Below are 15,448 nucleotides of genomic sequence, written 5' to 3'. Positions count from 1 at the left end.
GGATGGTCAAGAGGGTGAACACTCTGCATTCTGATACCCTTTACAAGTAGAGCAGGCACACTCCATCCATGGCAGAACTACTAAAATTTTCAGAGGTACCAGCTATGCTTGAGGCATCCTTGCTGCAACTGCAAGACTTTTGTATCAGAACATGTTTTTAGGCCCCAGTCAGAAACTAGAACACTCAAGAATGTGCTTAAATCTCCTTTGGTTCAAAGGGCTCTCAGTTGATCCTTTGTGACCACCTTGTTCTGCCCTCACAAGCACCATGAAGCACTAACCAGTGCTTGATCACATGTGTAAAGTGCCTGCAGGACCACAAAGAATTTAACATTCTTCAGCACTCCATTTACTTGAGGCCTAAAGGCATTCACTGCATGCATACATTTATGTATATACTACACACACTTATCCTCAACCTCCCCCCAGTATTATTGCAATAATTCCTTGCTGGTATAACAGCCTATATATACCAAGTTTCACTTATTTAGTTTTCTATAAACATAGAAAAAAAACACCTGAAGAGAGCTAGAACAGCTTTCAATCAGTCACTATATTGGCATTGAAAGCTTTATTTTGAAAACTTTAAGCAGCAATACTGAATAAATAGACAGAATGATTGTTTTGTCATCTCCATACAACCGATGGCCTTCATCCAAAACATTAAAATACTGTAGCAAATAGAATAAACATGCACATTTCAATGTTCTAAAAAAAAAAAAAAAGGTGTAATATAAAAGTAACACTTTGACACTTATTTTAATACAGTACAGACCATTAGAGACTATTTTCTGAAAAAAATATCTGAATACAGTTTTGTTATTTACATGGATCATTAAGGCCCAATTCACTCAAGTTAATGCACATCAGGAATTTATATGCTTCAAGGTAACTCACTAAAAATTACAGGATCAATTCTTTTTTTTTGATCATACTCATATGATCCCAGTTCACTAAAATAATGCAATACTCTTCACGCTAAAAACAAGGCAATTGCTGCCCCAAGAGGAGATTTTTATTTTACTAAAGGATCTTTTCCCTCTTACCTCACACATTTGCATATTGCTAATGCTAGTAGGGGTAGTTCTTTTCTTCAAGAACTTCCTCCCAACTTGCAAGGGTTCAAGAAAAGCAAGTAATCTCAAAGCTAACATACCATTTCCAGAAGCAATTCAGGCACTTGGGAACCTAAGTCCCACTAAAAGATCCTGGGAGGCGTGTTCCTAGCTGACTTTTCAGAGTGGGACTTGAGTTTCTCCTTGCTCGGGCATTCGGATTGTTCACCTTAGCCTTAACCTACTGGCTTTTCAAATGGTCACCCCCCCTTTTCCCCTAACGACATAGCATCTCCAGCAAAAATAACCTGTATCCTCATGGATGAGAGAGATAACACAGTTAATTTCCACTAGTAATAAATTACAGGAGTTCTCCATATAAATTCCCCGTGCACTGGAAAATAGTGCTTTGTGTGTTCAACTATTTAACGCAAGCAAAAAACCCCATTTTTATCATGCTGCCCAGTAAATAATATGGCACTTGTTAAAATCAGTATGTGTTGCTTCCTTTCTGCTAATGCCCCGTAAGTAGGTTTGGAACATTTCTGAAAATGAATTTTTTCTACAGTTGTAAAGAAAGAGTGAGGTTCTGCAGTTGATCAGAAGCAAAATTCTAAATGCTGTAGTGTGAGGAATTTTTCTAACTGTTACACACTGCTCAATTCACATTTAATGCAAGGGCATGCCATTTCTTTTTGGTTTATTTACAGAGAGGGTGAAAATGCTACAGAACTTCAGCCTGGGTGAAATTCAAGAAGCAAGAGGAGTATGGTGGGGGCAGGGGAATTTGTCAAGTGTCTCACAAATGGCAGGTCTGGATACCAAAGCCTCTCCTTGACCATAAGAGTGGCTGAAGCTGTGAACGTTTTTCAGATCACCTTGATATGTGCCAAAGCCCTGACAGGGAGGGTCCACTCAGGGATGGTGCAGTGGCCACTCCTGAGCCAGCTCCAGGCTGGCCTCTCTGTCAAACAGCTGCTGCAGTCAGCAGGTGCTACTCTTTTAACTTAAATGGCAAATTCCTCCTTTGATTCTATTACAAAGCCGTAGTTAAAGCCCTCCAAAGCTGCTCTTACCATTCCTTTTAATCCTTTTCTTCCTCCCTCTATCCTAAAGAATAACTTGGCAGAGAAAGAGAGCAGTTGTTATGATGCAAGAGCCCAATTCAGCTCCAACTGACATCTGTGGGAGATGGACCGGTCACAAAGTATGGCAGAAACATTAGCTGGGGTAAGTATGCTGATCTGCCTTAAAAATACTTCATCTCAGGACAAGACTGTTTCCCCCCACCCCCATGCAGCATAATTTGGGCCAGACTTTGCAAGGTGCTGAGTGCCTCAGTTCTCTAACATCAAGAGGTGCTGAAGATGCAAGATATCCACTGGAGAGGGCCATTTCACTTCTGTAAATTGAACCCAGAATGTAAGGCATATATGCTCAAGTACCTTGGACAGATATTGTCCCCAAACTATGTATATTTTACACTTTTTTTTAATATATAGATATATATATATATATATGTACACACATTCTTTCTTTTTTGTTTAATACAAAGTTACGGGCACAGTAAACATGAGCACAGAACTGTGATAAACTAACAATAAAATCTGTGAGCACTGCAAAGATTCCTCAGGTAGGAACATATAATTTTCCAGTTTGCTCACAAGGAAAGATGGAAGATAAAAAAAAAAAAGACCTGATGATAAGTTAAACAGTAAAAATTCAGAGTCCATTTGGAAAGGTCCTTTATATATTCACAGCCTTATCTGTTGCTGTTAGTCTAAATACAGCAGCATTTTTAGAATATATGATGCCATTAATAAGTGGAAAGGTAAAAAGATGCAATAAACACTCAAGAATCCTTCATCTTCTACTATATCTTTTAAAACTTCCATTGTCGGGAAGCTCCTTTTTTTAAAAAGGAGACTTAAATTAACATTTATCTGCACATCAGTAAATCAACATGAGAGGATGCTAGGAATTAAGTATTTTTCTGTGGCAAAAAGCATGGAGTTTCCTACTAGTGGTAAAATCCTGACCCTACTAAAGCCATCAGGAGCTCTGTCATTTTGCCACTAAGCCCAAGTTTTCAGTACTTAGTGAGAGCACGATGTCTGCCTCTCATGCCAAGGGGATCTCCAAGGTGGGGATGGTGCTATGAGTTGCTGTTAGAACAGAAAATCCAAACACAACTAGGGAAGGCCCATCCCTTCTCTAACTCATCCATGAGGCCAGCCTCCAATGTTTACAGTGTCCCACTGATGGCAGTCACTTTCTCCACAAACCTGGTGTCCACTTCAGCAATCTAACATCAAGGTCTATAACCAACAATTACCTGATATTGTCTTAATTTTCTGCTGGGAAACCACTCTGTTTAATCCTTGCTTAGCTTTGATTGGATTAAAGCAACACCAAGATACAAAACTGTTCTCTTTTCACATGTTTTGCAAAAAATGACCACCAAATGTGTGAATTTCCTGCTTGTGAGCTTTACATTCTGCAAGTGACTGAGCAGCAACATGTCTTTCAGAGAGGCTAAACTCGAATGAAATCCTGGCCCCACTCACTTCAGTGAAAGCTCTGCTATTGACTTCAAGGGACTCTGCCAGGTTTCTTCCCTCCACAAAACTTGAGTGAATTCTGGAAGGCTGGAAGAGGATGCCCATTTGGTTTGTGTCTTTCTTCTCCTCCAACAGCAAGATTTACCTCAAAACAAGAACACTGTAATGGCTAGTGGAAAAAATAAAGTACAAAATCACACACAGTGAAAAGCCTCCTACTCTCTTTTGGTAAGATATATGAAGACAACTTCTTACATTGTTCTTTTCTCAAAAGGCATATACAATGTGGCAAAATATTTCAAATATACATTCTATGTAATAAAATATCATCTAACTAGTGCATCCTCAATTATATGCTGGAAATATTTTTACCAAGCCAAGGTTTAAAATCCATAAATCTTTTGAACACTAGGTGCTTCATTCAAAGGCAGATTCAACAGCAAGTAAAACCCACAAGCTCACTTTTCAAGCCTTAAAAGGTAGCAATGGATGGAACATGACATATTATGACCCACAACAGAAATGAACAAAGTTAGTGGTGAGAAACCACTGTAATGGTTCAGCACCCCACAGAACTCTGCATTGCAGGTTGCTGTACTTGATCAAATGGGGGTGTATGCACACACAAATTAAAGTCACCTTGTCAGACTGACACACAGCCATATGTGATTATTCACAAGTTAAAAATAAAAATATAAAAGGTCAACATTCACGGGTCCATTGATTAAAGGGAATAAATTAAACCTCAGGGAAGTTGCATACACGGTTTCCTTCACCCTCAGTCTTCCATTTATGCCTATACAAGCGACAATACTTTCCCAAACACTTCTGAAGTGGCAAAAACAATGAAGGTTTCTGCACTCTAGCTGTGTTGACAGCAAGGTCATCCTTGCCAATTAGGAATCGAGACAGCTCCTGTCTCTTTAGCATCAGTGCACAGGGTATGGCTCCGAGTGGCGTGTTGGAGGAAGAAGAAAAAAAAAACAAAAACACGGTGGCGTAACAAAAAACCCAAAATAAAACAAGAAAAAACTTCTTCCATTCATCATTGGCAGAATAAAATAAAGTGTATCTTGTCCAGGGTACCTTGATAGGTCCTCTCCAGAAGAGGTATGTACTGTCATACATAAATGCCCTCCGGGTTAAAACCAGACGACAGGGGATTCTGTAGGATCCGAAGGTTGCTGGGGAGCTGCCTCGAGGAGCCAGGGCGCTTCAGTGACCCAGACTGAAATGTTGGCTCTGAACAGGAAAGAAGGCAGTTAGAAAAGTCATCATCGGGGGGGACATCCATAAAACACCTCCCCTCTTCCTGCTTAGTGTGATAAGAAAAAAAAAACTAACACCACACGTAACAAACAATTGAAGTGCCTGGGTAGGAAGGGATGAGACATAAGGTGTATATAAGAGTATAATACTTCCTACTCATTTCGAAACAGGAATATCTACCAGAAATAGCTATCCACAACAATTACTCTCCTGTGAAAAACATGCACCCATTTATATGGTAATGCACAGGAAGGGATTGTACCTGTACATAACTCAAAGCTTCAGCTTCCTGCCCACTCAAAAGAGACAGTTCACACAAGTTCACACTGACATTTTAAGGCCTGGTTGGCTTTTGCTCCTTCCCCCCAGCCCCCCTTATGCTCCCAGTGCCTTTTGGTTGGAAAGTCTTCCAAAAGGAGAACAGAACCAGCTAAGGAGAATGACGAGGCAAACAGACCCCTTGAAAGCAGAGTATTGTCAAAGCACACAGCTGTGCTTGTGCCACAGCTCTGACACACATCCCATGTTTCTGTCCAGGAAAATGTGAATCCAGCTGTGGGCACGTGCAGGTGGCCCTGCTCTCACTGGGTGCACAGCCAATTTGCACATGCCGTAACAGCCATCTGTGCAGGGCTTCTGGATGGCTGGCAGCCCAGCTGGATTAGCTCCTATTCCCATGTGGCTGCTGTCTGGGATTTCTGGAGATCCAGACACATTCCTTTTCCTACTCTGACAGCACCAGAAGGGGAAGAACCCAGATGAGCAGCAGTGTTAGAAGTGCAATGATGTTGTATGCCAGCTTTACATGCCCACAGCCACCCTTGAAAGCCACTGGCTTAACGGGCTGCTGATGGGACAAACACATGCCCAGGCACAGTGGGGGAGAAGTTATCCACACACTGCTCTTTATTTATAGCCTGCTGAATCCTTGGAACGAAAAGGAATATCCGACAACGTGCTTTGTTAGTGTTTTGCTGAGGCCTTCGCTAACAGAGCGCTCCCTCCACGGACCAGTGCTGGCATTAAGCAGCAGGTAAAGGTAGTGCCAACCCCTTCTCCCTCCCAGCCAAGGCATTCCCAGGGCTGCACCTCTCTCCAGCTCCACATGTGGGGCCTCCACCTCCACGGGGTCTGCCGGCAGCACCGTCACCTTTGTTCCCGTCTGCTGGATGAACTGCTGCAGGTTCACCTGTCGCAGCTCCTTTGTCAGCTGCTCCAGTTCTTGTTCCCTGTCCTGCCGGGAAAGAGAAAACATCTGCTGAGCATATAAAGCAGCATTTCAAGGCTCCACTTACAACTGGACAACTCCTTTTGATGAGAAAGCCTCCAATTTTTGAATTCAAATGCAAACTGAAGAATTTAAAGGTTTTTAATCTCATCATTTAAAGGTTTTTTAATCTCAAGTCAACACTCACTATGACTTACTAGAATCAGAGAATCGATTAGGTTGGAAAAGACCTCTGAGATCATTGAGTCCAACTCTAAGTACAGGTGACTACTGGGGTTTTTTATATACTATACTTTTATATTGCTCCTGGGATGACTAGCAGATGTTACTCATATCACCTGAGAAAAATTTTGGTGCATCAGATGTAAGCAAATAAAGGTAACAGTGTGCCCTCTGAAACAATAATCAATTGAGCAGCAGTCTGGCACCAAATCTTAGCTCCTCCTGAAGTGTCCAGCATGGCTTGGACAGCTCTGATACTAAAAGGAGTGTAATTCCTTTCTCTTCTTGTTCTTTGCATTTTCGACTTAAATTTTTATGGACAGAACTTTCTCTCTCTGCAACTGTTTTGTGCAACAAGGCCAAAGCCTGGCTGGTCCACCAGCCCTTCAAGGCACAGAAGATAATTTAGGATTTTCCTCAAGGCTTTGTACTTCTGGCATGATATGCAAAACTTACAGCTCTCAGAGGCTACAACAGTCTTAGACTTATTTATTCCCCTCCACACACAGGTTGAGCTTCATTAGCAGAGAGCTGCATCTGGTACTTTTTCTTTCCACAGCCAGGATGGAATTCTTGCTATCTGGCCACAGAGGGAATAGGCTACTCTGATGCCAGGCAGCACATCCATGGGCATTCCAATGCAGCAGGTACTGCTACACCTTTGTTTTGGCAAGAGAGAGAGGGTGGGCTGACCTTCTTTTCCCTAATTATCTTGTGTCAGTGGAATGGGATGTGAACTCACACGAGGACTGTGGAGGAACAGTTTTGTGGATCTGTCCTAGGAACAGATCATTCATTTGCTACGAGCTTTTGGAGAACTGGATGGAGAAATGGAAACAAAATTTTAAGACTATTCTACAGAAAAATTCTTCGCTTTATTTCAGGTCCATTAAACCCTACAACTGGGACACAGGAAATTCTCAACTGTCTTACTTACTTACCACAGTGGTAATTGTGCAGCTCCGTGTTTTATGAGATTGTAACAAAGTTACCACTGAAGGAAATTCAGGGGTTTTTATTTTTTTTTTAAAATTACTGAAATACGCAGGTTAGCAGAACTAACATAAATAACTTGTTCTTGACATTTCTCAGCTTTCACAGAAAGTTAAGGTTGAAATGTCATGTATGTTTTAACGTCTTAAATTTAGTATCTAATCATGAAACTTTATTGAGATCTTTTACCTGAAAAAGGGTGTTTTTCTTTTTTTGTTTGCTTTGGGTGGGGTTGGGGGTTTTTTGCACTTAAAATCTTTTTCTACAAACCAGGAGACCAGAGTGATGCATCTGACCCTCAACTGATCATAACCTCAGATGGCTGGAAAATTACATTACTCAGGTGGCTACAGGAAAGGGATGAAAGAGTTAGTCCAAATTACTAAAAAATTCTCACTAAAAAATGCCACCTTCCTGCTCTTAGCACAGAAAATTTAGTGAATCAAAATTTTCTTTCCTTCCTTACTGAAAACTCTATAAAAAACACCCATGCTCAACTTTCCTGTTTCAAATCAGCAGTTCTGTGAATATTAATCATTAAATTTCAGCTTGCAAGAAAATATTTCTCTATTTCCTCCCCCCTAAACTCCACAATACAGAGCTCAGTTTACTTCCTTCTGGACTTTAGATTTGTGCATCTTTAGGTTTAGAACAAGCTTGGAAGATCTGAATTTAACCAGCAAGTCAGCCAGGAAAAGGGGGATGCTGTTCTTTAAAACAAAAGCCCTGTAAGGTAACAGCTACTTTAGCTCTACATCCATCTATCCAGGTGCTGCTTTTGGACTGTTCTTTTTAATTCATCTCTTTTGGTGGCAGACAAACCTAGCAAGGATCAGAAGCTTAGCCTCAAGAAAGGCTATGATGGTGTAAATCACTGTTTTTCATCTCAGATGGTTTCAATGAGCAAATTACACACAGGTGAAATGAAAACTGTCTGCCCTTCAAAAAAAAAAATCTGAAATGCAATCTGAAAATGAAACACTTTCCTCCTTTTACCCCAAGTCACAGTGGAAACTTTCTCATGTGTTTGTTTTTTTTTCACGGGCTCTAAATCTGCTTGAGAGAAATTTGCCACAGTCATATCTTTGACTTTCCTTTAGCTATGGATAAACACACAATCTTACCTGTAACTTCTTGGTCGCTTGGCCCAAAGACCTTTCTACAGCTTTAATGCCATTTTCCAGCCTCAGACTCTGCTGGCCCTGAATATCAATTTCACCCTTCACCTTCTCGATCTTTTCCTTCACCTCTTCTTCATTCACTTGGGACTCTTGAACTTCTCGCTGCATCTTCTCTGCTTCAAGGCCGCTCTCCATGTTGTGGATCTGAGACACGTAGTCCTTGAGCTTGTTCTCGCACTCCAGGATCCTCTGCCTCATCTCCTGCAGCTGCTCCTTCAGCTGCTTCTCGTTCTCCTGCTCGATCTGCAGCTCGTTTTCCCAGAATTCTTCCTCCTCGATCTCCACTTCGTTCCGTTTGATCTTCTGCTCCAGCTTCAGGATTTCTTCTTCCAGGCTGGCGTTGTACTTCTGCTCCCAGTAGCGGATCTCGGCTTCGTTGGACTCCAGCTGCTTCTCGATGCACTGCAGCTTCTCCGTCTGGAGGTGGATCAGCTTCTTCAACTCATCTGCCGTCGTTTTACAGTTGTTGAGCACCTTTTGCTTGAACTCGGACTCCTTGCTCTTCCCGAAGATGTCCATTAACCCCTTGGCGCCCCCGGTGAAGGTGAGGGATTTCCTCTTGGGCTCCCTCCTCTTCATGGACTTGTCCCCGGGCGGCCTCAGCTTGGCCAGGGGCGGCAAGCTCTGCCGGTACAGCGTCCTCTCGGGGATGCGCGCCACGCTGTCCGACGTGGGCCGCTCGCTCAGGGAGGGCCCGGTGCGCCGCAGGATCAGCTGCACGTCGCTGGCGTACTGTCCCCACTTGTTGAGGGACACGATGGGGTTCTCGTGCGGCGCCAGGTGCCGCTCCGTGTCCCGCCACTTCTCGATCAGCGTGTACCGCCCGGTGCGCCCTGCGGGGAGAGCGCAGCGTCAGCGCGGCCGCGGGAGGGCGCTGCGGGGACACCGCGGGGACAGCGCGGCACGGGAGCGTCCGTGTCCCGCACCCCGCACAGCCCCGGGGCTTGTCCCCGTCCATCCCTCATCCCCCGCACTAGCCCGGGGGCTGTCCGTCCATCCATCCCTCATCCCCCGCACAGCCCCGGGGCTGTCCGTCCATCCCTCATCCCCCGCACAGCCCCGGGGCTGTCCGTCCATCCATCCCTCATCCCCCGCACAGCCCCGGGGCTGTCCGTCCATCCATCCCTCATCCCCCGCACAGCCCCGGGGCTGTCCGTCCATCCATCCCTCATCCCCCGCACAGCCCCGGGGTGGTCCGTACCGTCCCATCCCTCATACCCCCCCGCACAGCCCCGGGGTGTCCGTCCATCATCCCTTCATCCCCCGCACAGCCCGGGGCTGTCCGTCCATTCCTCGTCCCCCGCACAGCCCCGGGCTGTCCATGCCTCATCCCCCGCACAGCGCCCGGGGTGTCCATCCATCCCTCATCCCCGCACAGCCCGGGGCTGTCCGTCCATGCTCATCCCCCGCACAAGTCCGGGCTGTCCCGTCCATCTCATCCCCCCGCACAGCCCCGGGGGTGGTCCGTCCCATTCCACTACCGCTCATCCCCCGCAGCAGCCCCGGGGCTGTCCATTCGATGCCTGCATCCCTCCCGGCACAGCCCCGGGGTGTCCATGACTCATCCCCCCCACAGCCCCGCGGGTGTCCCATCCCTCCATCCCGCCCGCACAGCCCTGCGGGTGTCCATCCCTCATCCCCCGCACAGCCCCCGGGTGTGTCCAATGTCCCATTCTCCCATCCTCCATCCCCTCACGCACAGCCCTGCGGGGTGTCTGTCCATCCCTCAGTCCCCCGCAGAGCGCCGCGGGGTGTCCGTGTGCCATTCTCCATGCCCCGCACAGCCCCGCGGGCTGTCCCGTCCCCGCACAGCCCCGAGGAGTGTCCGTGTCCCGCCCCACGTCCCCCCCGCGCTGTTCTCGCGTGTCACAGCACACGCTGCCTCACTGCCGTGCCCGCACATCCCTGAGCTCAGCTCCAAACCCTCTCCCGCGCAGCAGCAGCGAGGAGCAGTTCACACCCCACACACCAGGGAAACCGTACAACCCCCGGGGCTGCCGCCCGGTTTGGAGGGATTGGATTCCCAGAATCACAGAATGGTTTTGGGTGGATCATCGTCGTTTCCCAACACTCCCTGCCATAGGTCAAAGGGGAGGGACACCTTTTCATCCACCTAGCTCCAGGTTGCCTCAGAGCCCATTCCAACGTGGCCTGGAACACTTCCAGGGATGGGGCAGCCACGGCTTCTGTGAGCAACCTGTGCCAGGGCCTTACCACCCTCCAGCAAAGTTTAAAGCAAGTGACCCAGTGATGCTGGCAACCCCCACGTAAATACACCCAGTACAAAGCCCTAGAGGAAGAAAACATGAACAGGAGTCCCACATGTTTCAGCCACTGAGAAACATCAAATTTAAGGGAGGAGTGTTTGCTGTTAAGCTCTTTCATCAATGAGAGGCAGCTGTTAATGACTGACAGAGCTTCAGTCCCCCAGTGCATGCCCCCCCTGTCCACTCAGACACTGGGGAGAGCCAGCCCAGGTCCCAGCAGTGTGATGCCAGCTCAGATGGCCCCTGGCAGTGTTGCTGGTGTGACAAACCTTCACTGAGGAGAGCACAGGGACCAGAGTAACACAGGCTGCCTGAACCGCAAACGAGCAATGGGGCTTCCTGCACAGGCTGCTCCTCTGGAACAGCAGCTCCCACATTCCCCCTGGGATACTCATCCTTCAGGAAGCAGCTCAAGTCCTTTAACAGTGCTGGGAGTTTTTTTGAGCACTCTGGTGATAGCTTGATATACAGTGAGTGCAGTCTGGTGTGCTTTTTGGGAACAAAACAGTACAAGACTTACGTTTAAGTCTTCATTTGTGCTGCCACTCGACATGCTTAAATTCAGCTCAGGAATCTTCTTCCTCTGATAGCCCTCATGGGATTTTTCCAAACCCCTCTTACTGCTCTGAGATACAGCACGCTCCAAATGCAGAAGAGAGTTTCCCTTATCAAAGTGACTTCACTTAAAAGCCACAACAGTGTTTACAGAAAGATGTGAAAGATCAACTGCTTTTAAAGCACACAATGCTAATGAATTTCTGAACAGCTCCACAATTGCCATTAACCTTAAAAACATCATTAACTACTTTAATGCATTACCTATATCCATTTCCATGACAGATGATCATTCAAATGATTTATTTCAGCACATAAGTGCCTAAAATATCTGTCATACATACAACTACAGAGTGGAAGAGTTGGAAGAAATGTAGATATCAATGGTAATCCATTTAATGCATTTTTTTTCTCATACCACCTGCCCAAGCACCACACTTTTTCCAAAAGTACAAAAATATCCTAATCTTAGGCTGGAGATCTGCCTCCCACCTCCAATCACAACACTCACGTAGACTCGTCACCTCAGATTTGTAGGAGACTGTGGTAATTAACCTGCTATGCACCCCCCTAAAATTCAATATTGCCTTACAAAGAGCTTCCCAAGATGCAACTACTGTGTTGGAAATGGCTCCTCTGATCTCACTTTCTCACAATTAGCTCAGGATGCACAAACAACAACAAAAACTGGCTCTGGAGGTCCTGCCTAGAGAACGGGCAGCTTTGGCTCCTGCCTTATCCCAGAGGTCGCTGGCTGGTCAAGTTCAGAGACCAAAATGCCCATGTTCACTTCCAAGTCAGGAGTGAGAGCTTAAGGATTTGACGGATAGAAATCAACAAAACCAGGCAGCATGAGAACAGCAATCCACCACCCCAAAAGCCTTATAAATAAGTGACTGTAGGCAGGCACTGGGGGATAGGGAAAGAGGAAAAAGGGAAAAAAAAAAATCTGTCAGCGCACTAACATGCTTGGCCAACACTCTAAGAAACAGATTTAAGGTTTGTTTTAATAAAGTATTTCAAAAACAAGTTTACTATGCCAAGATATAAAGTGAGAGATTTTTGCCAGCTCACAATATTGTTCATTGATCCATGAAGATTTATAGTTTGTTGCAGGCATTGGTGTTGTTGTAGGAAAAATAAACCTAGCGCTGCTTGCCCTAACATATTAACAATAAAATCCCTGAGAGAAAAATTCAGTAAAAACATACCCCAGAACTCAGGACAAAGGCTGCACTTCGCTGCTCTGTTTTGTTACTCTTAGAAGCTTTCAGCTTGTAATCATGGCCGTGTTACTAATGCTTGTGTTGTGTCAGAAACAGTCAAGTTCAAAGCTGTATGAAAATTGCAAACAGGAGTAGGTACCACTAGGGGAACGAGCAGTGTGAGTTTCTATTCACTCTGCTATTAAATTCATCATTTAAAAGAAATGTAACAACAGACAAAAAAAAAAAAGGAGAGGAGGGGAGGAGAATAAAGCTCTAACAATCTCGACCAAAAGCGAATTAAAGAATTAAGCAAAGCACTTGCCAAGAACTATTTCCATCTTAGCTCAGGGTTCCAAATCAACACACAGACCTAAATAATGAACTCAGCACTCAAGAGCCACATAAAAGAAAGTGTTTTGTGGAAGTAATACTTACAGAGTTCAACAACCACACCTGGAGTTCAGGACTGGTCTAAAACAAAGCTGTCCTCATCCAAGATCATTACCCAGGTTTAGTGCTCAGCCTATGTATGATGCAGATTAACAACACCCAGACAACCACAACTGTGATGTTTGCCTGCATTAGAGGGGATTAATTCACAAATGAAAGGGTGAATGAGTTAATTCAGAACTAATGATAGAGTGTTTCAGAACACAGGCGTCCCTGCAACAAACTGCTGGTTTTGATGTGCTACCACTGACAAGGAAAAAAAAAAGCAGCTTGCCTGGGTTGATGCCAAAGAGCAGCTCCACAGCTGCATGCTGCTTCTTGCCTTGCATGTTGTCCGTGAGCTTTTGGACACAAAAAGCACCTGGCAGAACTCAGCCCCACCTCATTCATGCAAACCTTATCATTTGAAAAATTAAGTTACAGTTGTGTTCACGTAATGAGCCTTGTGCCAGCAATGTACAGTATCCCCTAAACTACAGTGTTTCTCCCAGCTCCAGATTACATTAAATCTCATGCAGAATTATGCAGTATTTCCAGATAAAGGTCAGTGACCAGTTCAGAAGTCAATTCAGTGAGCAGCCAAAGCACAGCTTTAGTTGTTGTACTTATGTTCACATGGGTGGGTACCTGCCTTGCCAGTGGATCCCTTGTGACTTCTGAAATCTAACTTTAAGAATATGCACAACTAGAAATTATTAAGACTCTTTTTTTTTTTTTAATACTTCTATCAAAGCTTTGTGTTGTTGCGAATGGTAGAGAAAAAAACCCTGACAGCCCCAAAAAAAGCATCAGCAGTGCTGTGTTCCATGTTTTCCTGTTCAAAAAAAACAGCAATTCAGGGGCTGGTGGAAGCAAAAAGCCTCTACACCCTTCTCCATGGCCAGCAGGGGAAAGGGGGATTCTGTCCCTCTGCCCCGCTCTGGGGAGACTTCCCTGCAGAGCTGCCTCCAGCTCTGGGGGCCCAGCACAGCAAGGACATGGAGCTGTTGGAGAGAGTCCAGAGGAGGGACACCAAGGTGATCAGAGGGATGGAGCAGCTCTGCTGGGAGGAAAGTCTGGGAGAGCTGGGATTGTTCAGCCTGGAGAAGAGAAGCTTTGGGGTGCCCTAATTGTGGCCTTCCAGGACCTGAAGGGAGCCCACAAGGAAGATGGGGAGTGACTATTTCCAAGGGCCTGGAGTGACAGGACAAGGAGGAATGGATTCAAACTGACAGAGAGTAGGTTTAGATGGGATATTGGGAAGAAATTCTTCCCTGGGAGGGTGGGGAGGCCCTGGCACAGGTTGCCCAGAGAAGCTGTGGCTGCCCCATCCCTGAAGTGTCCAAGGCCAGGTTGGATGGGGCTCTGAGCACCCTGTGACAGTGGAAGGTGTCCCTGCCCATGGCAGGGGGAGTTGGAACAAGATGATCTTTATGATTCCTTCCAACTCAAACCATTCTATGATTACTATATGGTCCCCAGAATGAAGACCCTACATGAACCATATGATATTACCATCTCAAACCAATCATCAAGAATTTATATCTGTTTTGCAAGACAGCAAATGACAAGCTGTAAGAGAAGTAGGTGCATCTTTACATCTCTACAGCACACTGCATCTGCACAAAGGGCCAGTGTCAAGTTTAAGAAGTTAAGTTCCCACCTACAGCTCCATAAGCACACAAACTTAGGATTGATGTAATTTGGTAATTTAAACACAGATTCCATCACAATGAACAGTGATTAAACTAATGAAATGCAGGAACAAGGTAATTGAACATTTTTTTTTAGACTCTCAAGTGGCAGAGTTTTAAATTACACTCCATGAAGGCAGTAGGACTCATGTAACTATTATTCACTTTAAGGTTCTCTATGTGCTTTAATATTTGCAGCTGACACAGTAGACATGAGTGACTGCTTCTGCTGGCAAAAGTGAAAATGAAACTCCAAAGGAAAGAAGCAGTAGCAGTGTTTCTCAGGCAACACTTCTAGCAGGACTGTAATCTGAGAGGTCATCAATTCTCTTTTTCAGGAATGATTCAACCCTTTAGTCTCTCCCAGAAGTCCATCATCCTCTACATTTAAAGAATTTCAGGCACCATATTTTTTTGGTATGAAGGTAGGATGATACACCACGAGAGGAAAAAAAAAAGTACTGTACCTTATCTTTCCCATCAGGCTACAAATGTTTATGCCAAGCAAGATCTTTTCAGTAAGTGTCTCCCATGCTTCAAGAGCCAGGCCCTACAGCAGTGAGTCAGTGCAAGCAGGTGAGTCACTGCCCTGGTCTCACAGGCTGAAGGATCCTGTCTTCCCTAAAAAGGCCACGTAAAGTAAAACATACTTATATGTAGGTAAAAACTTCTAAGAACTCCTAATATGTGGAACACGTGGGTGAAAATGCTCTGCCTTACCAAAGGGACAACAGCACCCACTCCTGAATCCTTGACAGCACTGATAGAAAAGTAATTGCTGGCAAT

General features: G+C 45.2%; 1 protein-coding gene across 2 annotated transcripts in view; it reads right to left on the bottom strand.

Moving 5' to 3' along the window:
* Positions 1-532: 532 nt before the first annotated feature.
* Positions 533-15,448, bottom strand: part of RASSF8 (Ras association domain family member 8) — a 46,110-nt gene continuing 31,194 nt past the window's right edge. Inside the window, exons 3-6 of one of the 2 annotated variants that reach the window (XM_029963972.1) lie at positions 8,453-9,342; positions 5,975-6,119; positions 4,703-4,858; positions 533-3,785 (exon numbers count right to left, since the gene is read on the bottom strand). In XM_029963972.1, the coding sequence (XP_029819832.1) occupies positions 4,737-4,858; positions 5,975-6,119; positions 8,453-9,342 (1,157 nt within the window). In that variant the 3' untranslated portion in view covers positions 533-3,785; positions 4,703-4,736. Of the gene's footprint in view, positions 4,859-5,974; positions 6,120-8,452; positions 9,343-15,448 lie in introns of both variants that reach the window. The other variant, XM_029963971.1, reaches the window with a different exon arrangement.

The sequence above is a fragment of the Manacus vitellinus genome, unplaced genomic scaffold (assembly GCF_001715985.3).
Source record: "Manacus vitellinus isolate BGI_N305 unplaced genomic scaffold, ASM171598v3 scaffold_66_pilon, whole genome shotgun sequence".
NCBI classification, from domain to species: Eukaryota; Metazoa; Chordata; class Aves; order Passeriformes; family Pipridae; genus Manacus; species Manacus vitellinus.
This window is presented reverse-complemented; position numbering and strand designations above follow the sequence as displayed.